A 25,838-nucleotide genomic window follows, 5' to 3' on the forward strand; every position below is an offset into this window, starting at 1 on the left:
TTCCTCGATTTGTCCTGCATTGTCGAACGCCAATCTGACTACAGTACAAGGCGAGCTCTTTCAAGGAAGAAGAATCTCGCGCCGAGGTTCAGGAGAAGTCGACAAAACCGTTTTCTCGGTGAGAGAGCACCAGCGAAAAGTTCCACTCTCTCTTCTCCTCTCCATCAACTTCCATTTCGACTTCTGCCCTCGACTCCATGAAGAAATACCACCGCCGACCCTAGCATCTTCGAACAACACCACATCTCTATCTCTCAATTCCTCCCTCTCGACCTTTTTTCCCTTTCATCCCCCGACTTTCCGCTGCTCCGGCATCCGATACGGGAAGAGAATGTATAGGACCCAGTAGAAAGGATATCAGCTTGCTCGGGAAGCACCTCCGGAATCGATCACGACAAAGTTCTCCCCCCCTCCCTCTCCTCTCCGAACTTCATCTCGACCGACGGATGCATCGACCGGCCTCTAACACTCTGGTTCAAGTGCGCTATTACAGCGAAATCACACACTTAGTTCCTCATTTCATGAAGTGCCCAGACGAATGGAAGTCCTCTTTCGAGAGGACGGAAGACGCCCTAGACACCCTCTTTTGCGTTCGATCGAGTCTCCTGACGGGGTTCAACGCAGGTAATGCTGTGTGAAGACCTCGGAAGGGGCTCAATCCATGGAGAAGAGGGTCATTAGAGGGTCAACATTTTTTAGCCTTGCTGTTTCGTCTCAGCTGTGAAATTGATCCAGTGCAAAGCCTATTCTTTCTTCATTCTGTCGGCCATTGTGAGAGACTCGAGTACTCGAAAGTTCCGCGCGCGAGAGAAGTCGGATCGGCCGCGAGAACGATTTGTTTTTCTCCGACTTCCACTTCACATCCGCTCACCCGCGTCGAAGCTCGTCCGGCGCGCGACAGGGCAATGCCGCCTCGACCAAGAGCTTCAACCTCTGCTAGTACCCTACCAGATCTCTCAATCGACGCAGCTGAACAAGAGCAATTGCCCGGATCGAGTTCAACATCCCGAGGAAACAGCCGGGCAGCTTCGATTACAGGCGGGGGAGGAGGAGCTTCCGGAGCCGATAGCACAGGTAGTAAACCAGCTAAGAAGAAGAGTCAGAGGCCGTCGTGGTCGGTACGTTTGACCTCTCTCCCAATCGCTGCTTATCCTGCAGATCTTACCCTTATCGCGACGTGATCTAACCGACCTTCCATCCCGTGAAACAGTGCACCGAGTGTACAAGGTCAGTCTCCTCCCTGTCATTCGAGCGCATCAGAGCATGGCGTCGAACCCTCTCGGATTCCGGCTTATCGTCTCAAGTTTCATCAGGACCTGTAGCTAACAACCCCTCCATGTGAGCGCAGACGGAAGATCAGATGTGACAGAGTAGTACCAGGCTGTAACCAGTGCATCAAACGAGGGAAAGTACAGTAAGTCGGGCTCATTCGATCGAAGTGAAAACTGCTTGTCGAAGCTTCAAGCTCATCAACCGATCTTTTCATCCTTCGCAGCCTATGTCGACTCGATCAAGATGTAGATCTTGGTCTCGGAGTAGAACCACCTCCTCACCTCACGCCGAACACCTCGAACGCGACCGCATCGCTCGACCCGAGCACACTCCCGAATCAACCAAGATTGGCGACCTTTGCCGAATACGATGCCATCACTCGTTCAGTAAACGTCGTACGACAACGCCTCTCTCATCTGGAACGAGTCATGCGAGCCTTCACGCCCCAGAATGGATTGTACGATGAGAACGGTAATCCTCTTTACGGCATCGATATGAATCGCCTTGCTTCTCAGCAAGATCTTCTTCCCTCGACATCGACGAATCTGCCGATCCCTCCTCGTCAGAACTCATTCCCGGCAAACGGAGAAGAATACGAACCTAAAAGTCATTACCGAGTCGGCGGCATGAATGGCGCTGAACCTTACCCTCTCCCTTCACAACAACCATTGATACAAGCGCACGAGAGAGTCAGGGATATGGACGACAGAGACAGGAGGATGACAGAGAGTGATGGAGAGGTAGAAGCTGCAGTCACTTTGGAATTCCTCGTCAGTCGTGCTCTTTTTCATACTACCCTCGCTTTTCCGCTCACCGTATTACGACCTGCACAGGCCCTTGGTCGAGATCGTAAGGAGGATCATTTCCATCGTGCTGAACTTCGAAGGCCGGACGAAGACGATGAAGAACCGACTTCTCCCGCTCTCGTTCCGAATCCGTCTCTTCCGACAGACCAAGCTCTCTCGACAGACTCGTCTTCATCGAAGACTCCCGCCTCACCCTATCGCGTCCCACAACCTTCGCTTGCTCAAACACCACTTGACTCTCTCCCTTCTCCATCACTTTCCGAATTCATCATCAACTACTCCCTCGACCGAGTCTGTTGGCAACACAACGCAGTTCACGTCGGTCAATTCAGAGCAGAACATTCAGAGTTCTTGAGTTGGGGCGAGAAACGAGGAGAATTGGTCAACCAGGCTTGGATCGCTCTCTACTTCGCTTTACTCTGCGTCGGCGTCAAGTACATGACGGAGGAGGACGCGAGAGAAGGAGGAATCAGCAACGAAGATCGCTCGAGACTTCCCAAAATCTATTTCGACTCGGCGATGGCTTCGTTGAATCGTGCCCACTTCCTCTCGAAACACTCGATCTATACCGTTCAAACTTGCGTCGTGATGGTCATGTCCTGTTCAGAAGTTGGAGGTTCCGATCTCATCGCGACATTACTCGCCTGCGGAATCCGAATAGCTCAACATCTCAACATTCACCGTTTCGCAAGTGATCAAGAATGGGAAAGCAGGAGGAGGGCGAACGGTATCGATCCCAAGAGTCAAGAAGGTATCAAAGGATTGATCCAGCGGGAGCTGAGGAAACGATTGTGGTATACCTTGACCACCGAAGTGAGTCTTTTGCTCTTGATCCTGTGGGAACTCTGCTGACTCGCTTTTCGAGGTATTCAGGACTGGTTCTGTATCCCCTTTCGCCGCGCGTACACTATCTTTCCGACACACTTCACGACGCCCCTCCCCCTCAACTGCCACGACTCTGATCTCTCGGCAGGAAACCTCGTCCAAAGATCTCAGGACGAACCGACGATCGTTTCAAAGATTATCGCGACTTATACGGTCGCAGCCTGTATCCGTCGCTACTTCGAGCATGTCTTCTCGTCGGCATCCCAAGGGAAATCGGCAAGCTACGAACTTTGTCTCGAGGTCGACCGCGAAATCAGGAAAGCGATTGAAGATGGACCGAAGTTCTTGAAGGTAGAAGATCCGAACAGCGAGGAATGGATCAAGCATTTGAGGCACTACTTTGTCATCTCGATCTCTCGTGAGTCTTCCCGCTTTCTCCCATTCGATCGATCTGACCTCCCTCGATTCCAGACAAACTTTTGATCTGTCACCGAGTTTTCCTCGGGAGATCTTTCAGAGACCCTCGATTCGCCTACTCTCGAAAAGCCGCCATCGAAGCTGCGCGATCCGTCATTCAAGAAATCGCTCGCAGCGACACTCATTACCAACCACTGTGGACGCTTCCGTTCCACACGATAGCAGCTTCGACTAGTCTCATTCTCGACATCTTCCAATCCTCATCGACAGACCCCGACATTCCGAATAAACGAAAGGAAGTCGAATGTGCCCTTCAGAACCTCCAGAAACTCTCCGAAGAAGGATCCAAAATCGCAACTCGAGGGGTTCAACTCCTCAGCGCTCTCTTAGCCGAAGAAGCCAAACATCGTCGACCGGTATTACCAACGTCGAGCGAGTCTCGGAAGAGGAGAGCGAGTGGATCGGCACCGGGAGATGGAGAACGATTCGGAGCCGTCGCGAAACGAGTCGTATCAAACAGTCGAACCTCACTGAATGGATCCCCTTCTGCCTCTCTACAAGGTTCACCTAGTTTCCAATCTTCGACTTTCCCTTACTTTGCCCCGACTCTACCTTCAGGAGGAGGAGGAATCGGATTCGAACACCACCAATCTCCCGCAGATTCCCATCAATCCGACGGATTGAATCAAGACGCCTTCGACGTGATTCTACAAGGTCTCAACGTTGGCGCGTATGGAGCTGGATCCGTCGATCTCGGTGCGTCAGGAGGAGAAGACGAAGGAGGCAGTGGAATCCCTGGAGAAATAGCGACGGCCGAGTTCTGGAGGAATTTCGATTCGACCTTCGAACCTGGAGCGCTCGAGATGTTGGGCGAGATGGCAGATGCTGGGATAGGATTCGATGGGTTCTCAGTGGGAGGTGAAGGAGTCGCAACTCCGAAAAGTGGAGGAGATTCTGCTTTAGGATTCACGACAACCCCTTGGTAATGCAGTCAATGTCGTTCTCTCGCTCTCTGATAGTGTCTCGCTGTCCGAGTCGCGCGAGTCTGGTCTTGACCTTCATTGGGCCACGAAAGGAAGAGACAAACGAAATAAGTTACGTATCGGTACAACCCTTTCCGGAATCTATGGTATGCGCTCCTATCTTAGACAACCCTCGATCCTTCTACTTCTCTCCCATCTGTCTTTCCCGACCTCTTCGGACCTCACTATCCCCTTTTTGATTCCGAGAGGTCCAGAAACTCCGATCTCAGTTCCGAGAATCTTTGTCCATTGGCTCGAACCCCCTAAGAGAGTCGAGACTTGCTTGATGCAGATTCCGAGAGTCGGAGTCTTCGAATTTGAGGCGAATCGCTTGGAAGAAATAGGTATTTCGACGAAATCGGCTTGAGCTTCGTCTGGCGAAGAACGTTTCGAGAGTTTAGGTTGATCTTCGAGTTGCCGCGCCTCCTCGTCGATGATAGCTTGGAGCTCTTCGTCCGTCAAGTGCTCGAAATCCACTTCGTCCTCCTCCGCATTTTCGACATCTGCTCCTCCGAGTTCACCCTCCTCTCTCATGCTTCTCCCCTCGCTTCCATTATCTCCCTTCTCGATCGATGGATCGTATATATCCCCCGCACCGAGTCCAAATCCGACGTCAGACCAGCTCCTGATCCTACAATCGTGAATCCGATCCACTATACTCCTTTCCGGCGGCAGAACTATCAGCGGTGCAAATCCGGACTCTTGAATGCTAAGAGCCGTCAAGAGAATCGGGTGACAGATTGGATGTAGAGGTTCCTCTTCCGAGGTGTCGAGAATAGAGGAAAGGTTTTGAAGTGAAGAGCGAGAAGTGAGGAGAGCGCGAGGTAGGAGGTGAGAGTAGTTCTTGGTCGCAGAATCGACGAAGAGGTCGGGTTCCTCGAAGATATCGAACAGCTCGGAGGACATCTCGAGAGGTGGATTGAACGAGTCGGGAGAAAGGGGAGCGAAGAAACCGTGAAGGCGTGAGGGTTCGTCGAGATGGAACGTGATGAGAGACGTGAGAGCAGCCTAGCGTATAGCCTCGAGTCAGCAAGACGTAGATGTCGTCGAAAGAGAATACTCACCTTGTCGAGGTAAACGTTGTCGCTGATCAACAAAACTGATTCCGTTTCGACGATCTCTCCGAGTTCTGACAGTCCCGATCCGCTCGATGGGTTGATGACCTTGATACCTTCGAGGTCGGGGTAGTCGGTTTCAGTCTTGTCGATAGAAGCCACGACGACCTCTGCGACGAGTGTGAGGAGTTCTGGTTCTTGGAGTCGATCTAAGAGAGCGCTCGTCCATGAAGTCCGTCCCTCCGTCTCGAGCACGATGACAGTGACTTTGAAATCGTCGGCTAGCGTCTGAGGAAGGTGTCGCTGAAGAGGGTGAGTCATTGTCGGTACTAGGTCGATCCATCTCATCCTGAGAACCGAGGCGAGTGATGTGAACGTCGCCCATTTCCCGCATCGAGTCTTTGAGTTCCATTGAGTGAGCGGCAAGTGAGACGAGTGAAAGACGAATCCGATCCCATCCATGGTCGATTTCGAGAGAATCTTTTGACGGAAATCGATTTCTTCCTCGAAACCGCTCGTCGTATTGGAGCGGAACACGACGAGTTCTTCAGGAGATCCGACTTCGGCCATGAGAAGGGAGAGAGAGGTCGGAGAGATGAAAGTCTTGTCGTCGTCGAGGTAGAGGATCCATCCTTCGGATTGAGAACCGAACGCTTCCAATTCGTACATGACCGAAGCTGTGGTATCCGGCGACGAACAAACGCAGTCGAAGTACTTCCTCCGCTTCTCCGGGTCTCGAGGCGCCATTGTACACTCGTTCCCTTCAGTGAGCTCTCCGCATCTCGCGCACATTTCTTCGTAATCCTCCTCGACTGATCCCAACAATTCGAACTCGCCTCGATCGAATGAGGTAGAAGGTACATCGGCTCCGGGACAAAGGGCGATAGCTTGAGTGATGTTGGGATAAGTCTGACTTTCGAGAGAATCGACCAGATCGCTCGCGAAAGTTTCTGACAAGATGCGAGAAACAATTGCGACAGGTTGACCATATTCTGTCGGTTCGAAGCGGAGAGAGCAATCGTGATTCTGACGAGGACAGTTGAGGGTGTGAATGAGGTCGATGGAAGAAGAGTTGGGAGCTCCAGGCGAGCTGTATGATAGCGTCGGGAGGGCGATGGACGGAGGTGGAGAGGAAGCGACGGAAGAGTGGGAAGGAGCGTCTAGGAAATGATGGAAGAGTTGGTTGTAAGGTTCCTGGGTTCGCCCCGCGATACCGTGAGACCTGTTTGCGCATGAAAGGAAAAGAGATTTACGTGAGACAGGCCTCGAAAAGTCCTCCAAGCAGAAAACTCACCAATGATGGGCAATCATCACGGGTTGTTCTCCACACTTGACCTCCCTTCTAGTGCCGAACCATTGGTAATTGCAACCGCAAGGGAGAAGCTCGAGATCTTTCGGGAAGAGGCGGAAGTAGCTGTTGATGAAATCTTGTTCTCCCCATGTCGCAGGTCGACCGACAACGCGATAGTGGTGAATGATTGACTGAACGTAACGTTCGACGAATCCTTGTTCCCTCATCTTGCCCAGTTCGAAGAGAGCGACTCCTCCATTGACTTGAATAGTTTCGAGTTCGCCGGGTTGGGCGCAACTTGCTGAGTTCGAAGATCCTGATGCGCGAGCAGGGACATTGCCGCACTCGAGATCGTCGGGAACACGCCAGTGTAGTCCGATCGGCCAGCATCGATCCGGGTTTCGTTGGCAGATGTCTCCCATGTCGACCGACATTGAAACGAGAGTCGTCGATTTCTTCGGAGCGAAGTAGCAGGTTGAGATATCGCTCGTTATCGTCGTATCGGTATCGAGGTAGAGAACTCGGTCGGCGTAAGTGAGGATGTCGGAGAGGAACATCTTGCAATGAGCCGAAACGTGAATACCGGGATCGGAGAAAGGGAGAATTCGTTGAGCGACAAACTTGCACAATTCGTGGTCGTAGAGTCGAAGAGACATTGGAGTACCGGCGAAGAATTGCTCGAGGTCTTCATGGAGTTCTTTCGGCGTGATGAGGTGGAAAACGAGAGGTCGAGGAGTAACGTAGTGTTGAGCGGAGCGAATGACTTGTTTCGCGTGAGGGTATCGATTCCGATCAAAGATGAGGGCGATGTTGAAGACGTCCCCTTCTTCGACGTGCTCCTGTTTGACCGAATGCCACTGAACCGTCTCGGACTTTTTCTCCACGAGCGAAGCCTTTCTCGCCTCCTCCCGTTGAATCTCGGCCTTTCTCGCTAGAGCACTCCACGACTTGTTTTCGAGGACGATGGGAGTCACGGCGAGTCGAACTTCCACTCGATCGCATTCGTCGGTTTCGAGCGGATCGGAGCTGAGGTGAATAGTTGATCCTGGGCGGAGCGAGACGTGACCACGATACTCGGCGAACGACTCCTCGACGGTGTCGAATCGAACGAGTTCTTGCGGTTCTTCTCCGGGGCCTCCAACGGAAGAGAGAACAAGGTGAGTTCCGTCTCCGCAACGATGATGCGAGCGATACGAGAGGTCGACAGCGACGTCCATCGTTTTTGGTGACTTGAACGTGCGCACGGCTGCGATCCGTTCGCCGTTCGAGGTGACCCATCCTTCCTGAGATCCGTCGTTGATGTAGGGTTTGAGAGGACTGTTTCGATCCAGGACGAACGAGTCGCCCGATACGACGCCGAGTCGGTCCTCCGTGTCTTTTGCGACGGTTTCCACTGGTTCGAAGCTGTATGTCCATCCGCTCCAACCTTGAACGAGTTGGAAGTCTTCCTGAGAATCGGCGAAGGTAGACGGAGTCGCCTCTCTCGTAACGACACCTTTGAGCATCATGAGTGCATGAGGTAGGCGGAGGTCCTGGATTCGATCGTCGTTGAGAAGCGGAACGAGAGAGTGGAAGTGGGCGTCCCAAGGATCCATCGAGAATTTCTGTCGAAATGACAGAGGTCAGCATCGAGTGCTTGACTTGGGGGTGGGAATTCAGCTCACCATGCTGTCACGACTCGGATCACTCCGAACAAAGATGAGCTCTTCGGGTACGACTAGTTGTTTCTTCCCCGAGAGTGCGAGTCTCGTATAAAACTCCCAATCTTCTCCTCCTACTTCGCGATAAGTCGAGAATCCTCCGATATTGTCAAACGCGAGTCGAGTGACGAAGATGTTTCCGCTTCCGAAACAGTTGAGGAGGAGACCAGCTCCCAGTTCTTGACCAAGGAACCAGTAGGTGCGTCGGTGAGGAAGTTCTTCTGTCGAGGTGCGAGGAGCGAGAGGGTTGATGTCTGTCGCGAATTCGTCGAGCCAGGTCGAGAGAGCTGAAGCTTGCGTGCGAGAAGCGACGTCAACGAGAGTCTTGAGGGCGTGAGGCTTAAGAACGTCATCATCGTCGAGGAAGAGCAGCCATTCTCCCTTCGCCTTTGCGGCCGCCTTATTCCTCGCTTCGCCTAAGTACGAGTTGTCGCTCCTGAAGGACGTCCACTGAGGGCGATTCGCGAGCAGAGTCGAATTGTGGAAGTAGATTGAATCGAGTTCGTCGAGGCGAGTGAGAGCGGCGGGTGATTTCGAACCATCGTCGACGAGGATTACTTCGAAATTGGAATAGGTCTGGAGAAGGAGCGAATCGAGTAATTGGGAGATCAGGTGAGGGCGCTCGTAATGAGTGATGCAGATGGTGACGAGAGGCGAGGATCGTGAGAGAGCCGGATCGGATGCGAAGGGAAGAGCGGCGAGCCAATGGTGCAGGTTGATCCAGTCTCGGGCTGCAGTTTGTGTCGATGGAGAGGGTCGAATCGGAGAGAGTGACGATGTGGGCGGAGAATCGAGGGAAAGGAGTAACTTGTCGGAGAAGGAAGAAATGAGCGGCTTGAACAAGACTCGATCGTGATCCGCCTCGTGAACGAGTTCGGGTACTCCACCGACGTCGCTCGCAACGAACCGAATGCCGTGCGAAATGCATTCGAGCACTGTACTCGGAGAATTGTCGGCGAGAGAAGGGAGAACGGCGAGTCGTCCAGGTCCCCGGAGGTAGGCGAGAGCTTCGTCCCGGTCGAAGGTCGTGAGGAAGTCGTATTCGAAAGTCGCATTCGTGTGTTCTTTAATTGAGAGAAGGGCTTCTCCGAGAAGAGCGCTGGCTTCCATTTGGGTCTTGACGTCTGGCTGATCTCGACCGAGAAAGGTGACCTTGGCGAGCGAAGAAGGGGAGAGTCGTCCACTTGAATAAAGTGTTTCGAGAGTGTTGATCAAGAGTCGGGTTCCTTTCCGTTCCTCCAGTCGACCGAAGAAGACGATTTCGTTGATCGGGGCCGACGGAGAGGAGGAAGAGAGTAAAGATGAAGAAGGGAGTTTAACGATGTTGGGAATGACGAGAGCGGATTCCGGTAGTTGCCAGCCTCGGGAACGGACATACTCCAGCATGTAATCGCTCGGTGCGACAACTACGTCGGCGTATTCTGCAGTTTTCTGCTCGAAGACTCCGAGTTCGACAGCGTAACGATCTTGAGGATACCGTTTGTTGAGCATCGCTGCCCATTCGACGTCTGCGCCGTGGAGACCGACTACGATGCGACTTTGTCGCAGAGCGAGACCTTCGTGTTTGCCGAGAGCGGTAAAGTAGCCGATTCCGGTGTTGTCTGGGAAGTGTACGACGTCGTAATCTCCATCGGTATGTTTGAGGAAGTTCCAAACGCGCAGCGAAGCCGTCGGAGTCCACGCTTGGGGCCAAAACGGTTGAGCTTCTGGTTCGACGAATTCGAGTCGGATTCGTTTCTCTTCGAACCTGAGGAGAGGAGAGATGAAGTCAGCGATGAAGACGTGAAGATATAACAGGAGATGCGGTACTGACTCTGACCGCAAGCGTTCTACCTTTCGCAGCGGAAAGCTTTCCTCCAGATGCGAAACGAGAATCGAAATTTCGATTTCTCGCTCTCCTCCCAACGCCTCTGCTAATTCAACGAAAGCAGTCCCGATTCCACCATTCTTGTGTAACCCTGCCAGCTCCGAAGTGACAATTAAGGCCCTGACTGTGCTCCCTGCTCCAGTTCCCTTTCCCTCCCTCTTCCACGGTAGCTCCTTCCGTCGTTTTGCCGGTCTCGGATGATTCTGAAATCGATGGATGATGGACCCCCATGCAAAGTCTGTCGTGTGTTGTCGTCTCCGGAGTGCAGTGTTGAGAGGACGCGAGGTGTAAGATGAAGAATTGAAGAGAGTCGAACTAGGGCTGCAGGAGCGCGAGTAACACAGTGCTAGCACTATGAGGGCGAGTACTAGATACCGTGCCGCCCGGACAGCCTTTCGAGGAAGCCCGAAGGCCATAGTCGAAGAAAGTGATCGAACAAGAGAAGTTTCTCTCGCAGAAGGTTAGCTCGACTCGCTTCCTCATCACCTTTCGATCCGAATTCTATCTCTCGGCTCTTCGGCTCCAGACGCACTTGGACCTCCGCCAGCGGATCCACGAACTCTCGAACTCCTCAGGAATCCCCCACATCATCTCTCTGCTGAACGTTCAACCGCTCATGAAGACTCAAGCACTCGTCAACGCGGCAGTCGGAGCCCCATTCGAGTTGATCGATATCGAACTGGAGGAACCAGAACCGAATGGTGCGACAGGATTTCTCTATTCCGGCGACTGCCCGTAGCTCTGCTAACAAGTTTCGTCTCTCGCAGAGGTTCTCGTGAAGATGACATCTGCAGGTCTCTGTCACACAGACTTTGTCATTCAAAGCGGTGCGATTCCTTCAGCGTTTCCCTCCATTCAAGGTGCGAAACTTTTCCAAACGCATCTCAAAGGTGAACGTGTATGGCTTTAGACGTGATCGGCTGACTTGCCTTTTCTCGATTGACAGGTCACGAAGGAGCCGGAGTCATCGAAAAGGTCGGAAGTGCAGTCGGCGACGCTTTCAAAGCAGGCGATAGAGTTCTTCTCAGTTTCGCAAGCTGTACAGAGTGCGACGCCTGTCGCTCGTCTCTTCCTACAGGATGTGCAAGCTGGGTCGAGCACAACTTTGGTCGCAGGAGGAACAAGGAGGTTCAGGACAAAGCTGTCGCAACCTCGATTGCAACCGGGGAAGAGATCAAAGGTTAGTCCGAGGTTTCCTGTCTTCTATGCCAAGCTGATCCTGTCGAACACGGCTTTTGAAACACCTGTCAGGCTCCTTCTTCGGACAGTCATCATTCGCTCGTCATGCTCTCGTTCAGGCCTCGTCCTGCGTCAAGATTTCGCAAGATGTCGATCTCGAAACCTTTGCGACTTTCGCTCCGTTGGGTTGTGGTCTCCAAACTGGGTACGAGCCCTTTCTTCGCTCGATGGGCTTTCCTCAGCTAACGACCCTGTCATAGATTTGGAGCGGTTATCAACGTTCTCCGACCTCAACCTGAAGATTCTCTGGTCATCACCGGTCTCGGAGCTGTGGGATTTGCCGCTTTATTCGCAGCGTCGTACCTCAAGCTGAAGACTGTCATCGTTGTCGATCTCGTTCCCTCTCGACTCGAACTTGCGAAAGAACTCAGTGCTCATCACGCCTTGGATGGCTCGAACCCGGATCTCGTGGAAGAGATCAAGAGACTGACAAACGGAGGAGCAGATTATTCGATCGAGGCGACTGGCGTCGTGCCGGTGTTGAGAAAGGCATGGGAATGCCTTCGATTTGGCGGAACTGTCGTTTCCTTAGGTAATCCCGGACCGGGATTCAAGGCTCCTTTCGACATTCACGACATGGTCAACACCGGAAAAGCATGGAGAGGCTGTGTTGAAGGAAACTCGAACCCTCCAGAGTTCATTCCGTTCCTTATCAAGTGCGTGAACTCCTTCCTCGTCCTTCGTCGCAGGGAAACCTCTCAATTGTCTGAAGTCCAAGCTGAACTTTTGATCCTCTCCAGCTTGTACAAGGAAGGCAAATTCCCGATTGATAGGCTCAGCAAGCTGTATCCCGTCGAAGAGTGGGACAAAGCTGTCGAAGCGATGTGAGTCTTGAATCTCGGCTCTCGCTTGTTTTCGGCGCAGAGCTGATTCACTCAATCTCGTCTATGCTCGCAGGAAAAGCGGAGAGGTCATCAAGCCTATCGTTACATTCTGAAGCGGAGAGGTCATCAAGCCTATCGTTACGTTCTGAAAGCGTGCTCAAATGCTACAATGTGAAATCTACCGGCCAGCGGCTTCTTGCTTTTTCAGTCTCCTGGCAAGGCGCCTCTCGACGAGTCCCACGTATCCAGCCATCCCCTTCTCCATCAGCTTCATCCCTCCGTTCCCGACTCGGTAGGTTAAGCCCTTCTTTCCTCCTCGTTCGCCTTCAGTGTCGCTATCCGATTCCTGCTCTTCTTCTCCATCATCGTCGTCTTCAATTCCTGAAGCAGCTTTGAAGGTCTCCCTCTCGACGACGACTCGGGAGAACCATCGATCGTGGGTGATGAGGACGATTCCTCCTTCGAATGATTTGAGTGCTCGAGACAGTGCTTTGATCGTCGAGAAGTCGAGATGAGTCGTAACCTCATCGAGCAACAAGAGATGTGGCGGTCGATAAACGAGTCGAGCGAGAGCCAATCGGACCTGTTCGCCAGATCTCCGAAGCGTAAGCGTCTCGAAAACAGTCTTTCGCGAGCTAACTGAACTCACCTTTTGTCCTCCACTGAGCTGAGAGATCGGAGTATCGCTTGCGACCCGACCAGGTAGACCGAACGATCCTAAGCAAGATCTCGCTTCCGATTCTGCGACTGTCTCCCCCTTGCTTTCGAAGTAGTCGAGGAATGAAGACAGTGCCGTGATCGGTTTACCATCTTCCGTAGTCGATTTCCCATTCGTGAGCTCCTCGACTGAGTGTTGACCGAAGTAGCCAATTCGAGCTAGAGGATGCCTGACGATCTTGCCTTTTGTCGGGGTTAACTCGCCGACAATCAGTTTCGCGAGAGTCGATTTACCGTTACCGTTCGCGCCAACGAAAGCGACTCGTCCAAACGATTGTTCGACCGTGAATGTGACGCCCTCGAGGAGAGGAGTTTTCGCCCGAGGAAACTTGTACTGAACGTTGTCGAAATGAACCAAATCGCCGAGGGTGCGTAGCTTGTCGGGAGAGGGGACTCGAAGGTTGACAGCCGATTCTTGCTCTTGCAAAACGGCTTCAGCTCGATTCGTTAAGCTGGCCAAGCGAGAGTATTTCAGTATGGGGCGGTGTGCGAAGTGACGACGAGCCTGAGACTCACTGGTAGCCCGCAAGGTCGCGATTTAGTTTGAAACGAGTTCCCTTCGCGGATTGCTCAACTCCGAAACGCTCATCGAGCTTCTTCTGCCTCGACTTGACCATTCTCTACCATCCATTGCACGAGACGGAGTCAGTACAAAAGCTGAAGCGGTATAGTCAGGAAGAGCTCAACTTGACGATTCTCGTCACCAGTCCGCTTCGCACTCGCTTTCCCTTGCTCGATCGATTTCTCAATATGATCCCGCTTCTTGTCGAGAGCTTCCTTCTGCCCAAGAAGCCTCTTTGCCTCCTTCTTCTCCTCGATTTCGAACGTGAGTGGAGTGCCCTCGAAGTACTTGAGAGTCTGGTTTCGCAAGATGATTGTTTCTTCGACGACGGCCGACAAGAATGCTTGATCGTGGGAGATGACGACGAGGGTACGAGTCTCTTCGCTCAGGAAGTGTTCAAGCCTATCAAGAGACGGTTGTCAGCGAGAAGTTACAAGAGGCGGAAGCTTGAGTTGGCTCACCAGATCGTCGCGTCCAAATCGAGGAAATTCGTACATTCGTCGAGAAGGAGGATGTCGGACTGAACGAGCAGCGAAGTAGCAAGGGAACATCTTGACCTCCAACCTCCAGATAGTGCCGAGTAGGGGCCGTCCTGCATCTCTTTCGTAAATCCCAATCCGCTCAGAATCGTTGCGGCTCTCGCCTCGGCTGAGGAAGATTCGAGGACCTCGAGGTTCGCAACGACGTCATTGAGCATATCAGTTGCTTTCTTGAGGATAGTTGGGTCCGCTTCTGCAGTTCCGATTTGAGCGAGTCTGTGCGAGGAGAACGAGTTAGCGGTCAGAATGCGATGGGTGAAATCCAGAGCTCACCTGAATTCCGCCTCTTTGACGTTCTCTTCAGCTTTGATCTCGGCCTCTCGAGCTGCCTTTCCTCGAGTCCCGGATCTTCGAGCGGCAATTATTTGAGCCTGGTTCAGTTCGTTCCGACGATCTTCCAATTCTAGCTTGCAAACTATTCGTTCAGTCTCCACCATTGACGTCGACTCGACAGCCTTCGTGAGAGCTATGGGTGAACAGAAACGGTCAGCAACGCGGACGATGAGGGGAAATTAGAGAGACTCACCTTCGTTTCTCTGGACTTGTTTGAATCTTTCTTTGTCTCCTCTGACGACGTGCTCGAGCACAGTGAGAGTGGTGTCTTGACTCGACCTTGCCGAGTCTTCAACTTGCGAGAGAAGGAGGATTCGAAGCGAAGGAGGTATGCCCGGAATTAACTTGTCGGAGATCGCAGTGAGGAGAGTTGACTTTCCGGTTCCGTTTCTTCCAGATAATCCATATTTGACCCCGTCTTTCAGCCTCAGATAAGCACCAGACAAAAGTTCACGCTCTCCGATGCTGACTGACACCTCCTTCAAATCGATCTCCTTCGAAGTGTCGAGAGTTTCGGTGTGAAAGCGGGATTGTTGCGATGTGCACGATAAAAGAGACGAGAGGTCTGCAGCGTTTCCCCGAGTCTTGTTGTTCTTCTTGAGTACCATAGTTGAGAGCCGGCGGCGAAGTAGTGGGGTGAGGAGGAGGAGGAGGAGGAGTGAGGAGTTGAGGAAGAAGAGAAGAAGGGAGACGTGAACTTCGAGTTGTTGTTATTCGTTTAAAAGGGGAAGTCTGCCGGGTCGCAAGGTGAATGTGACAGTATGAAGCCGAGCATGGAACGAGTCAGGAAAGAGCAGAGAGAAAGACGTTTCTCGTCGACTCGACTTTGCACTGTGACGTTACTTCCTAATCTGCACCGGACTCGACTCGACTACCTGAAGCTTACACTACGGCAACACGGACTCTACCGCAACCAAAAAGGATACCTCGGAGGCCAGAGAGAAGCGGGAAATTCGAGGTAGAGATGAGAATGTTGGGCGATCCGACCTTGTTCACAACGGTTGATGATCGGTTCAGGCGTAATCTAGGTAAGCCCTATCCGACTGCTGTCTCTGGGGGAAGTTCCCCCCGAGCGAGGAGTCGCTAACCTCGGAACGTTCTACCTCCCTCGCTAACCATCTTCTGTTTCGCGCAATTGAAGGCAGCATCAGCCGGTATCTCATTCCGGTGAGGAGGAACAGACGGCTCTTTCTATCAAAGAAGGGAGAACGGAATGGTACGAGCAGAACCGTTATGAAGAGGCTAAACTGAATGGTTTGCGGAAGAACACCGAGTAAGTGAAAGCCTGTTCGCGCTGCATGACGACTGCGAGGAGATGAGCTAGCGTATGTGAATTGCCGTCGAGCGATCAGAGGGAAAACTGACTCATGAGTTTCGCAACAGGTCTCGCCGCTTCAACCAGATCTAGCTGTTCTCTCGTCTCGACGCTGCCCCTTCGATTGACCACTCGTCACTGCAACATCGGAGAAAGACTCGGAAGCCTCAACCGTGAGCAACTGAGCTCTGGCTCTTCACTCTGCTCTTCGCTCAGATCTCGAAACGTCTGCGACCGGCAATTCGCCGAATCGTGTTCCCTTTCGCGCTCGATCCTACGTTTACTACCGTATCGGGACTTTGAGATCAGGAGCCGCGCCATGCACTTCTTCTACAGCGCCCCGTGCGCCATTGAGTTTTTGAGACAGGCTCGTTCCTCGTGAATTCAGGCAACATACTTCATCCTGAATGGAACGGCGAAGCGGAAGCCATCGACACTTTCCTCCCTTCATCTCTTCACTGCTCTGAGTTCAGAAAACGCTGCTGCTCTGCGTCTCGCCTCGACAGATGTACGACTCTATCGCCCCTCCGCCGAAAGCCAAGACGACGCAAGCATGGATCGACTCGATCAACACCTCGCCGTCCTTCCCCGGCAGTGCCTCTTCCCCACTCTCGCCTCGTTCCTCACTCTCGCCTCTCTCAATTCGTTCTTCCCTCTCGCCAATTTCTACTAGTTCGACTATTTCGCCCGCCTCTTCTCGTCCCCCTCGCTCTCCAGCTTCCTCCCTCTTTGGCAGCGTCAGAGGGATCGCTTCGACTGTAAGTCAATCGTTATCCTCGGCCAGATCCCGATCAGCTGATCTCATTCTCGGTTTCGGCAGGCTCTACGCGTAGCGCAACAAGCTATCGATGCACAAGATGTTCCCTCCTCTTCGACTCAACAGCATGTTCGCGAACCTTCCTCTTCTCGAGCCACTACGTCGAACTTCTCGCCACCACCAGAGAAGCTTAGATCAGGTGCTTTCGCCAAGGTGAGTAATCATTTGTTCGACAACCTTGTGCTCAATTGACCCGAGACGTTCCTTGCTGAGTCCAGGACGCCGTCGTAGCCCTCGCGGATGCGATTGCCCATCCTACTACAATCGATGACCGAAAGATGTTGCTCGAAGACATCATCACGACACTCCAAACTTTACCTCCCAATTCCCAGCTCGGCGAAGCGCTTGAGAACAATCTCGTGCGCTTGTTGTGGAACGATCTCAACCACCCTCCGAGCTCGTATCTCGGACAAGCCAAGTATCGATCTGCTGATGGAAGCGGTAACAACTTCCAAAATCCTCGATTGGGTGCGGCAGGAGAACGTAAGTCTAGTCGTCCGTCGTCAGGTGATTCACGCTGACACTCTCTCCAATCGTCGATGATAGCTTACGCTCGATCAGTACCTCCAACACGCCCGGTTCCTCACCAGCTTCCCGATACTGCCGACGTTTTCGATTCTCTGATGAAGCGCGACAAGTTTGTCCCTCATCCATCAGGGATTTCGTACGCTTGCTCTCGCATTCTGAACGTTCCGTCGCCTCATGCTGATTCTTATCGCTTATTCAGATCCCTACTCTTCGCTTTCGCGACTTGCATCACTCACTCGTTGTTCAACACGAATCGTCAAGACCCCAACATCAACGATGCTTCTTCATACCTCGATCTCTCGCCTCTCTACGTGAGTCCTTCCTCTCTCTCGTGTCCGCCCAACTCGCTGACTCTCTCCCTCGCTTCTCGTACAGGGAAACAATCAAGAAGAGCAAAACGGTATCCGCACTTTTCGCAACGGCGCGATCTTTGAAGATGTTATCGCTTCTCAGAGGCTGTTCCTGATGCCTCCTTCTTGCTGTGCCCTCATGATCGTCTTCTCGAGGAACCACAACTGGATCGTCGATACGCTGCTTCGTGTAAACGAACATGGTCGATTCAAGCCCCTCGAAGTATTGTCGCCAGAGCAACAGAAGCGACAGGACGAAGATTTGTTCCAAACTGCGAGACTCGTCAATTGCGGGTGGTTCCTACAGGTGATCTTTCACGATTACATCCGGTTCGTCTGCTCGCTTGCGTTCCCAACTCTGGTCGCGACGATACTGATTCTGCGCTCAAATTGCCTTAGAGTCATCCTCAACATCAATCAAACCGATTCAAACTGGACGCTCATACCGTCGAAGGAGATGATTGCTGCCGGTGAACATGTCGCTCGCGGTGTCGGGAACGTCGTATCGGTCGAGTTCAACCTCCTCTACCGTTGGCATTCTTGCATCGGAGAGAAGGATACTGAATATATCGAGAATCTGATGAAGAGGTACACACGGACGCCTCCGGAAGAGGTACAAATCTTCCTCACCCTTTCATGACTCGTCTCCTTCCAACTGACTCTTTCCCCAAAATAGATGACTCGGGAAGAGTTCATCCGAGTTGTTCGAGGTACCGCGATGGAGATGGGTACCGACCCGAAGAAGTGGACCTTTGGAGGTTTGAAGAGGACTGGGAAAGATGGAACTGGTCGTTTCTCGTCAGTCTCTCTTTTCTTTCTCTTTCTCCTCGAGATCGGTACTGATAACTGTTCTCTGAGTAGTGACAACGATCTCGTTTGTGTTCTCACTGAAGCTACGGAGGAGGCGGCTGGCGCATACAAAGCTCGAGGTAAATCCCTTGCTTCCTTCCTCGTTCTCCCTTGCGCCGCGCTCAGACTCAGCCTCCTTCTGATAACGCAGGTGTTCCAACGGCAATGAAGATTATCGATATCATGGGAATGGATATGGCTCGAAATGAGTGGGCTTGTGCTACTCTGAACGAGTTTCGCTCCTTTCTCAAACTCGCGAAATACAATTCGTTCGAAGGTCAGTTCGCTTTCCTTGTCCTCGCGTTGACCTATTCCTGTATAGAATCCCATGACGACTCTATCGACTCCTGACGACTCTGTTGACCCCTCTTTCGTGTCGCAGAATGGAATCCCGATCCGATCATAGCGACCGCGGCTCGAGAGCTTTATGGAGACATCGACAATCTCGAGATAGTACCGGGATTAGCTGCGGAGGAACCGAAACCGTCACAACAAGGATCTGGTCTGGCACCTGGGTACACAATTTCTCGTGCGATCTTGTCGGATGCCGTCTCTTTAGTTCGAGGCGATCGATTCGTAAGTCTTTTCAGTCCGATTGGGGTGATTGCAGATACTGAAGCTGTTTAATTCGATGTCGTGACAGTTCACTGTCGACTACACGGCAGGGAATTTGACTTCAGTCTTGTATCGAGACCTCGAGGCGGATGTAGAAAACGGCGCATTCGGAGGAGCGCTCGGTAAAGTGCGCCTGAAGTTTCTCGTCCTCAACTGTACTCGAACTGACTGCTCCCTCGATACTGCATAGCTCCTCATGAGATCCTTCCCTCGTCACTACAGTCACACCTCGACTTATGCCCTCTTTCCCTTCTCGACTCCTTCGACAACGAATGGCGTCCTCGAACGGCTCAAGCTCATCGATCAATACGACACGCGTCGACCCGGCTCTCCAGTCGAATGGATCGTGATCGACCAACGTTCAACCGCTGAAGCGATTCTCTCTCCTGAATCTCCTTATTCTTTCAACTTTGAACCGGTGTACGGCGCTATACTCGATGTCTCAACCCAACGACTCCCTTCTTTCCTCAACCACATCACTGCGTGCAACACCAAGGCAAGATCTCGATCTGCGCAAGAAATAATCGATCGAGCGTTCTTCCCTCTTCAATTCGCAAACATAATCGTCGCCGAGCTCGCGCCGAAAGCAAAGGATCTCGTATCGAGACACAGTTGGTCTTACGAAACGGGGAAAATGAGGCTCAACGTTGTTCAACAAGTCGTCATTCCGATTTGTATGGCTTGGATTTCGGATCAGCTCGGATTCCCGCTCAAGACTGACAAGGACCACCGAGGCCTGCTCACCTGTCTCGAACTCTACGATACACTCAGCGAAGCTTACGCCTTCGTTCATTCCAAGTGAGCGTTCTCGCCCCTTTTCTCCCTTCGAGCTCGACCCAAACTGATCTCGGTTTCAACACAGTTTTGATCCGATTCGCAGTTTCAACCTCCGTCAGTCTGTGATCAAGAAGACTTCAATCCTCAAGTCCGTAATCGATTTCCGCCTCGCTGAAGCCAGTGGAACTTCTGTTGGTCTATCTCTTGCCTCTTCTCCCTTCAACTCGTCAAGACACTGACTGTCTGACTGTCAATCGTAGTCGAAGGCGCACGATCTCGCGCAAGATGTCAAACAAATCTTACTCGGAGAGAAGAGCGGACAGGGAATCGTCATGTCGAACAGCGCTCGCAAACTCTACGATCGAGTACTCGAAAGCACTTCTCGCCCTCTTGACGAGATTTCCGAGATCCTGCAACTCGCTATGATCAACTTTGTGTCCTCGGTTGCTGGTGAGCTCATCTCTCTTTTTCCCCCTTTGTCGGGTCCCCGACTGACTCTCTCGCGTGCGTTCAGCTTGTGCGAAATCGATCGACTTCTTCCTGCGACCTCAGAATATAGACTCTCTTCGCGATCTCCGCACTCAAATCTCCGCCGACGGCGGTCTCTCGAACGATTCGACGATTCAAGTCAGTCTCTCTTCTCTCTTCTCTTCTCGTTGCCTGCAGATCCTAACGCTCGGTGATGCTGAGCCAACTCTAGAACTATATCAACGAGTCACTTCGGCTCGATCCCGTCATCGGAGGTGTCGTTCGTCGAGCTCAATCCCCCATCCGAGTCGGATCCGGTTCGAATGCGAACGAAATACCTGCTGGCTCGTTACTCTACCTCGACTTGAATCAGATCAACCGAGATCCTGCCGCCTTCCCTCAGCCCGAGCAGATCAGACCCGATCGCTCTCCAACCCTGTACAAACTTGCTGAAGCTGGAATTCGTTCTTGTGAGTTTCTTGCTCTTCCTGGTTCTCACGCCATCGAGATTGATTCGTCTGTATCTTTCGCTAGCTCGCGGCGGATCACTCAACAACGCTATCGCTCTCGCCGTCGCCAAGGAGGTCTTCTCTCTCTCCAACCTGCGTCGAGCTGCCGGAAAATCTGGCGAGCTTTGTGGACTCAAAGAATCCCTCCCTTACCCTTTCGAGACCGTCACGACGTATATCCACCCGAAAGATCAAAGCTTGTCGTTCTTCCCGCAATCGATGGTCGTGCTCCACGGTGGAAGGGAGGAGGACCAAGTTTGGGATCTGTTAGATTAAGAATGATTGATTACCCTCTTTGAATCGGACTCTGTGCTCTCTCTCTATCTCTGACTCTACTATAGAACTCCTTCTTTTATCAGTGAACGTGTTCCTCTCGTTGGGTTCTCGATGGAATGGCAATGATCAGTACTCAGTTTTTTCGTTTTCTCGCTCAGTCTGCCTCTCTCGCCATCGTTCCGACTCACGACGCATCTTTCCTTACCGTCTCTCAGAAGTCGTACCCAATCAGAGAGCCTGTGCGAGAAACGACAAGTTGCGAAAATGAATGATACAAAACAATCGAAAGCGAAATCCCTGCTCTGCGTACCCTCTTCCTCCCGAGAGATGCTCGACAACTTCCGCCTATGCGAACACCTTTCGCTTCTCCAACGGGTCGTTCCTGTGTCCCGGCATGATCTCCTCCAAACGTACTTTCCTCTCTTCTTGTTGTCCTTTGCGAGAACGGTATTTCTTTGCTCGGTCGAACTTTCGGGAAGAAGCGAGTGCTGAGGAAGGTACGAACTCTACAACGTCGAAACAGAACGGACGTCAGCAAGTGATAGGAGAAAAGTCGGAGTCGAGAGAGAGAAAGGCTCACCTTTGTTCTCGTAAATGCAAGCACCGTTGAAACTTCCCTCAAAGATTTTGACCGGGTTCAAAACGAATCGAGGACCGACTTCAGATAGCGAGAGATGGGGAGCTCCTTCCTTTTGAGCGAGTTTCTTTGCTTGTGCTTCCGAGATGGCTTTTTGAGTAGAGGAGGAAGTGGCAGCGATAGCGTCTGCGGGAGGTGTATCGAGGATCTACCGGATCAAATGGGTGAGGACGGTCTCCAGAGATGTCGGAGAGCGAAGATCAAAGGCTCACTTGGTAATTTCGGAACCAGATTTTGCCATCTGCGATCGAAAAGTTGATAACATGGTCGACGAAAGGTTTCGCTCGTCGTGCAGTTTTCGGTACCGCGAAGATCTATACAAAGTGAACATCTCAGCCAAGCTCGTAGATAGATAAGAGAGCGAAAGCTGGACATACGTGAGTGAGAACTTCTTTGATCAATTTCATGTGAGGAGATTCGTCGAATTGTTGATCAAACACGACGATGGGCCGACTTCCTTTGAGGCAGTTTCCAGTCATCTTCATCTCGTCCATTGTGTGAGCGTTGAGAACGTGGAATCGACAGGAAGGACCGTTTGGAGCTTTTGCGGCCCAAAGGTAAAGATCTCCGTGTTGACGACGGGCTTCGAAAAAGAGGATGTTGTTGCAGGATGAAAGGTAGGCAATCTCGTTCAACGAAGGTAGGGAGTGCTTGTCTTCGAGCTTGGCGTCTGAGAGTAACGAAAGAAAGATGAAGAATTAGGGAGAGTCGGCAAAGGACAGGGAAGTCTCCGGGAGGGTCGTACCTTTCTTGGAATGGGGTAACAAGCTGATCAAGTCTGCCATCAAGTGTCTCTGCCTCTGTGAGATTCCCCTTGACGAGATTGTGAGAACTCGCTGTTTGTAGATCGGAGTCTTCTCTCCATCTTCCGTTGCGTCTTCCTCTGCTCCACGTTTGCGCTTGAGTTCCTTCGTGACTGCTGACGGTGCCATCTTTCTGCTGTTCGTTTGGGTCGGAGAGGTGGTGGAGAAGGGAAGAGTCTCTCATCTTTTTTCTCTCTCATCTTTGGTCAACTTGCATACAATCTCCTCCTCCTCCTCGCTTCTCCACATTCACCACCTTCAGCCGCCTATATCGTCACTCAGCTTTCGCCTACGTACGCGTAAACGCCAACTGGATACTTCAGAGACCGACGGAATTCGAGGTTGGAAAGTCGGGTTATTGCAAGTTGGAGCCTGAGGGCAAGGGCAGGGCGTCGAGATGGATACGGGTTCTGTCACGCAGGAGAATGGGCTTATAGGCACCAGTACAAGCTCGAACAGGCGCGCATCTGCCGTCTACCTCGGTTCGAATTCCTCCGCATCGGATCCGACTATCCTCATGATCAACCGTGTTCGACCTTCACCAGCGTGTTCGCCGACGAGCACTCCACCAGGATCACCGATACCTTCTCGAGGCAGCTCTCCCTCAATCCCGCCAAGTTCCGCCTCGCGACGAAGGTTACTCAATTCAGCTTCTACTCAACCTCCTTCCTTCGCTCGTAGACTCTCGAAACCTTTCGTCGACATCGCCATCAAAGCGTCGAGTCCTTCCCTCTACGTCCATTTTCTCCTCTCGCTCGACCCTTCCCTTCTCGCATATTTCATCGTTTCCGTCTCTTCGACAATCTCCAACAAGTCCCTCCTCCGCGGCTTCTTCCAGGGGATCACGTTCACTCTTACGGCATGGCAAATGGCCTGCGCAACTCTGGGGACCATGTTGAGCGTCAAGTTGGGCCATTACAAACCGATCAAGCTCACTCCGAAACGAGAATCGATCATGAGATGGACAGCTCTCGTCTTTTCGTTTGAAATTGCCGCATCCAATCTCGCACTACGTCTCATTCCGGTACCGGTACGTACAGTTCTCACCTTACACCCTTGTATTCCGCTCAGTTCTCATGTCTTCCTGCAGTTCCACATCTCAGTTCGAGCTGCCGCCCCAATTCTCACACTCTGCATCTCCCTCCTCTTCTTCTCCTCGTCTACAACCCTCCGCACCTCTTCTTCCCTGCTCCTCGTCCTCCTCGGTATTTCCTTCACCTCTCTCAACGAAGCCTGGCTTTCTCTCGGTTCTTCCCTCGTCATTCTCTCGACTCTCCTCCTCACTTCGAAATCCCTTCTCACGACCCATCTCCTCTCTGATCGATTCCACCTCCATCCGCTCGATGTCCTCGCGAGAATGTCTCCACTCTCGATGATTCACTGTGGGTTGTTCGCCGTCGCGAATGGTGAATTGCAGAAGTTCTGGCGATTCCTGAGAAGTTCGGATTTCACGAGGGAGCATCTGATCGAGATTGGGTTGAATGGAGTATTGAGTTTTGGAGTAGTCGTGTGCGGATTGATCGCGGAAAGGAGGACGAAACCTCCAGCTCTAGCAATCACCGGTACGTCTTTCTCGCTGCCTTCTATACTCTCTGACCATCGACTATCGACTGAGGAGCTGACTGAACCGCTTCACTCCAGCTCAAGCCGCTCAAGCTACCACGATTCTCGTCTCGATCCAAATCTTTGACCTTCATCTCTCGTTCCTCAATTTCCTCGGAGTCGCTCTCGTCCTCGCCGGCGGAGTCTTTTACGCCCGATACGAAGCAATGGACGATGATGAACGTAACGGAACGACCAATGGCCGAGAAGGTTATTCGGGAGATAATAGCGTTTTACCGATAAAAATGAAGAGAGAAGATCCCCTCCCTTCGGGTTCTGACTCGGCTACGGGAGGGCAGAAAGGGTTCTCGGATTGGTGGACTCGTGAGACGTCGAATGGGAAAGGTTAGAACTTAGGTGAGTGTAATCTCATCTCGACTCGCTCGACACTGCCGTTCGAACTCGCTGACATCTTCCGTGTTTGCAGCTCATTAGAGACTCGGTCGGAAAAGCACATCTTGTTGTCGTTCATAGTCCTTTGTTGTTTGTTTCATATCTCTCTTGTCAGTCACGGAATCACCTCGTTCTCGCTCTGAGCAACTTTCGCCAAAGCATGTCCAAGAGAAATTCTAGTCTCTTTCGCGCCTGAGGAGAACTGGCAGTCATTACTTCACTTCTGATATTTGCACTAGAGTTTACTACTTTCAGATCCAGTTGTTTTTATCGTGTCACAGTTTCGCGCACTCGCGAATGATTCAGAGTTTGGCTTGAACGGCTTCGAATCCGGAAGCGTTGACTCCGGGTCCAGTCTCGACTCCGAGGTAAGTGACCTGTAGGACGGAGGAAGGACCTCTGGTCAGATAGAGCTGAGAAAGGGTATGAAGAGCGAATGCGAACGCACCTTGAGGTCGTCGAGGATGAGAGCGAATCGCTTAGCTCGCTCGCCGAAACCGACAGCCGAGACTGACACGGAACCGCTTCGTCAGCGCTCTTCGAGAAAGAGGGACGGAGTTCGAGGACTCACGATCTTGAGAGAGACCGGCCTCTTTCAACCACTTCAAAGAAGAATCAGAGATAAACTTGAGCTTGTCTCCAGCCTTGAGGACACGTCCCCAAGCTGATTGAACAAAGACATCGTTGGAAGCGAGGACGTAGACCTCGTCGACTCCCTTGGACTTGAGTTTGGAAGCGCCAGAGATGCTGAAGTTTCAAGAGAAGAGAAAGGGAGATCAGTTTATAGTGACCCAGGTGTTGTGCTGAGGAGAGCAAGGACGTCAGGACGTACAAAGGAGGAATGTGATTCTCGGAGCAGGTAGGAGTGAAGGAACCGGGAACAGCGACGATTACAACCTGCGAGTCGAAAACGAGATCAGTTTCTGACTCCTCTCGGGGTTCTCGTCGGAAAACGATGTACCTTCTTGCCCTGTATGAACATGACGGAACTGGTCAGCCTCAGACGGAAGAGAACGCCGTCGTGAGGGAAGCGAGTGAGCTCTTACCTTCCAAGAATCAGTCTTGACGGTCGAAGGACGACCGCAAACCGCGGGGTCATCGAGTTCAGGAGCGTATTCGATGGTAGCGAATTCACCTACCGGCAATGAAAGAGAGGAAAGAGTCAGTCAAAGTCGAACGGGTCGTGAGATGATTAGATCATCCGCTTCCGAGTTGCGCATTACAGCCCCGCTGCAAGTCTGAGACTTCACGCTAATCAGCGACCTCTCCCACCGTGCTCCTCCATCTTGGGTTGCGTGCCTCCACGACAGGATAACTTGGTGACCGACACGTGTTGTTTGCTCGAGCAGGAGACTGAGCTGCTCACTTACCGCTGGGGATGGTCGAGCCGACTTCGATAGGTGCCATTGTGAATGAGTCGAGTGTATGTG

General features: G+C 52.2%; 8 protein-coding genes across 8 annotated transcripts; 4 read left to right on the plus strand and 4 right to left on the minus strand.

Annotated features, from left to right (window-relative positions):
• Positions 1 to 905: 905 nt before the first annotated feature.
• JCM6883_002992 (uncharacterized protein) lies at positions 906 to 4,306 on the plus strand (the record flags this gene model as incomplete). The annotated part of the gene is made up of 7 exons (XM_076633710.1): positions 906 to 1,118; positions 1,211 to 1,227; positions 1,349 to 1,414; positions 1,496 to 2,042; positions 2,106 to 2,891; positions 2,952 to 3,321; positions 3,375 to 4,306. The coding sequence occupies 7 exons, from the start codon at positions 906 to 908 to the stop codon at positions 4,304 to 4,306; spliced, it is 2,931 nt and encodes a 976-aa protein (XP_076486288.1).
• A 153-nt stretch (positions 4,307 to 4,459) lies between these two features.
• On the minus strand, positions 4,460 to 10,671 carry JCM6883_002993 (uncharacterized protein; the record flags this gene model as incomplete). Its single annotated transcript, XM_076633711.1, has 5 exons — positions 4,460 to 5,350; positions 5,407 to 6,619; positions 6,692 to 8,292; positions 8,353 to 10,135; positions 10,202 to 10,671. 5 exons carry the CDS (start codon positions 10,669 to 10,671, stop codon positions 4,460 to 4,462), a joined length of 5,958 nt encoding a protein of 1,985 aa, XP_076486289.1.
• A 200-nt stretch (positions 10,672 to 10,871) lies between these two features.
• Positions 10,872 to 12,431, plus strand: JCM6883_002994 (NAD(P)-dependent alcohol dehydrogenase; the record flags this gene model as incomplete). Its single annotated transcript, XM_076633712.1, has 7 exons — positions 10,872 to 10,956; positions 11,023 to 11,115; positions 11,202 to 11,435; positions 11,507 to 11,639; positions 11,695 to 12,150; positions 12,235 to 12,318; positions 12,392 to 12,431. 7 exons carry the CDS (start codon positions 10,872 to 10,874, stop codon positions 12,429 to 12,431), a joined length of 1,125 nt encoding a protein of 374 aa, XP_076486290.1.
• Positions 12,432 to 12,496: 65 nt separating this feature from the next.
• JCM6883_002995 (ABC-F family ATP-binding cassette domain-containing protein) lies at positions 12,497 to 15,077 on the minus strand (the record flags this gene model as incomplete). The annotated part of the gene is made up of 7 exons (XM_076633713.1): positions 12,497 to 12,901; positions 12,968 to 13,487; positions 13,552 to 13,655; positions 13,723 to 13,999; positions 14,059 to 14,352; positions 14,410 to 14,602; positions 14,663 to 15,077. The coding sequence occupies 7 exons, from the start codon at positions 15,075 to 15,077 to the stop codon at positions 12,497 to 12,499; spliced, it is 2,208 nt and encodes a 735-aa protein (XP_076486291.1).
• A 1,213-nt stretch (positions 15,078 to 16,290) lies between these two features.
• On the plus strand, positions 16,291 to 20,973 carry JCM6883_002996 (peroxidase/cytochrome P450 family protein; the record flags this gene model as incomplete). Its single annotated transcript, XM_076633714.1, has 18 exons — positions 16,291 to 16,542; positions 16,605 to 16,754; positions 16,820 to 17,084; positions 17,148 to 17,265; positions 17,329 to 17,440; positions 17,505 to 17,809; positions 17,879 to 18,092; positions 18,156 to 18,277; positions 18,341 to 18,408; positions 18,480 to 18,605; positions 18,711 to 18,904; positions 18,972 to 19,070; positions 19,134 to 19,741; positions 19,806 to 19,911; positions 19,981 to 20,170; positions 20,235 to 20,347; positions 20,421 to 20,658; positions 20,723 to 20,973. The coding sequence occupies 18 exons, from the start codon at positions 16,291 to 16,293 to the stop codon at positions 20,971 to 20,973; spliced, it is 3,531 nt and encodes a 1,176-aa protein (XP_076486292.1).
• A 345-nt stretch (positions 20,974 to 21,318) lies between these two features.
• On the minus strand, positions 21,319 to 22,542 carry BRX1 (ribosome biogenesis protein BRX1; the record flags this gene model as incomplete). The annotated part of the gene is made up of 5 exons (XM_076633715.1): positions 21,319 to 21,479; positions 21,554 to 21,758; positions 21,823 to 21,924; positions 21,988 to 22,280; positions 22,356 to 22,542. The coding sequence occupies 5 exons, from the start codon at positions 22,540 to 22,542 to the stop codon at positions 21,319 to 21,321; spliced, it is 948 nt and encodes a 315-aa protein (XP_076486293.1).
• A 388-nt stretch (positions 22,543 to 22,930) lies between these two features.
• On the plus strand, positions 22,931 to 24,365 carry JCM6883_002998 (uncharacterized protein; the record flags this gene model as incomplete). Its single annotated transcript, XM_076633716.1, has 3 exons — positions 22,931 to 23,443; positions 23,504 to 23,975; positions 24,055 to 24,365. The coding sequence occupies 3 exons, from the start codon at positions 22,931 to 22,933 to the stop codon at positions 24,363 to 24,365; spliced, it is 1,296 nt and encodes a 431-aa protein (XP_076486294.1).
• Positions 24,366 to 24,710: 345 nt separating this feature from the next.
• Positions 24,711 to 25,815, minus strand: AHP1 (thioredoxin peroxidase AHP1; the record flags this gene model as incomplete). The annotated part of the gene is made up of 7 exons (XM_076633717.1): positions 24,711 to 24,785; positions 24,857 to 24,918; positions 24,980 to 25,155; positions 25,241 to 25,305; positions 25,370 to 25,378; positions 25,455 to 25,543; positions 25,779 to 25,815. The coding sequence occupies 7 exons, from the start codon at positions 25,813 to 25,815 to the stop codon at positions 24,711 to 24,713; spliced, it is 513 nt and encodes a 170-aa protein (XP_076486295.1).
• Positions 25,816 to 25,838: the final 23 nt, after the last annotated feature.

The sequence above is a fragment of the Sporobolomyces salmoneus genome, assembly GCF_050403485.1.
Source record: "Sporobolomyces salmoneus JCM6883 DNA, S_salmoneus_JCM6883_v1_ctg43, whole genome shotgun sequence".
NCBI lineage: Eukaryota > Fungi > Basidiomycota > Microbotryomycetes > Sporidiobolales > Sporidiobolaceae > Sporobolomyces > Sporobolomyces salmoneus.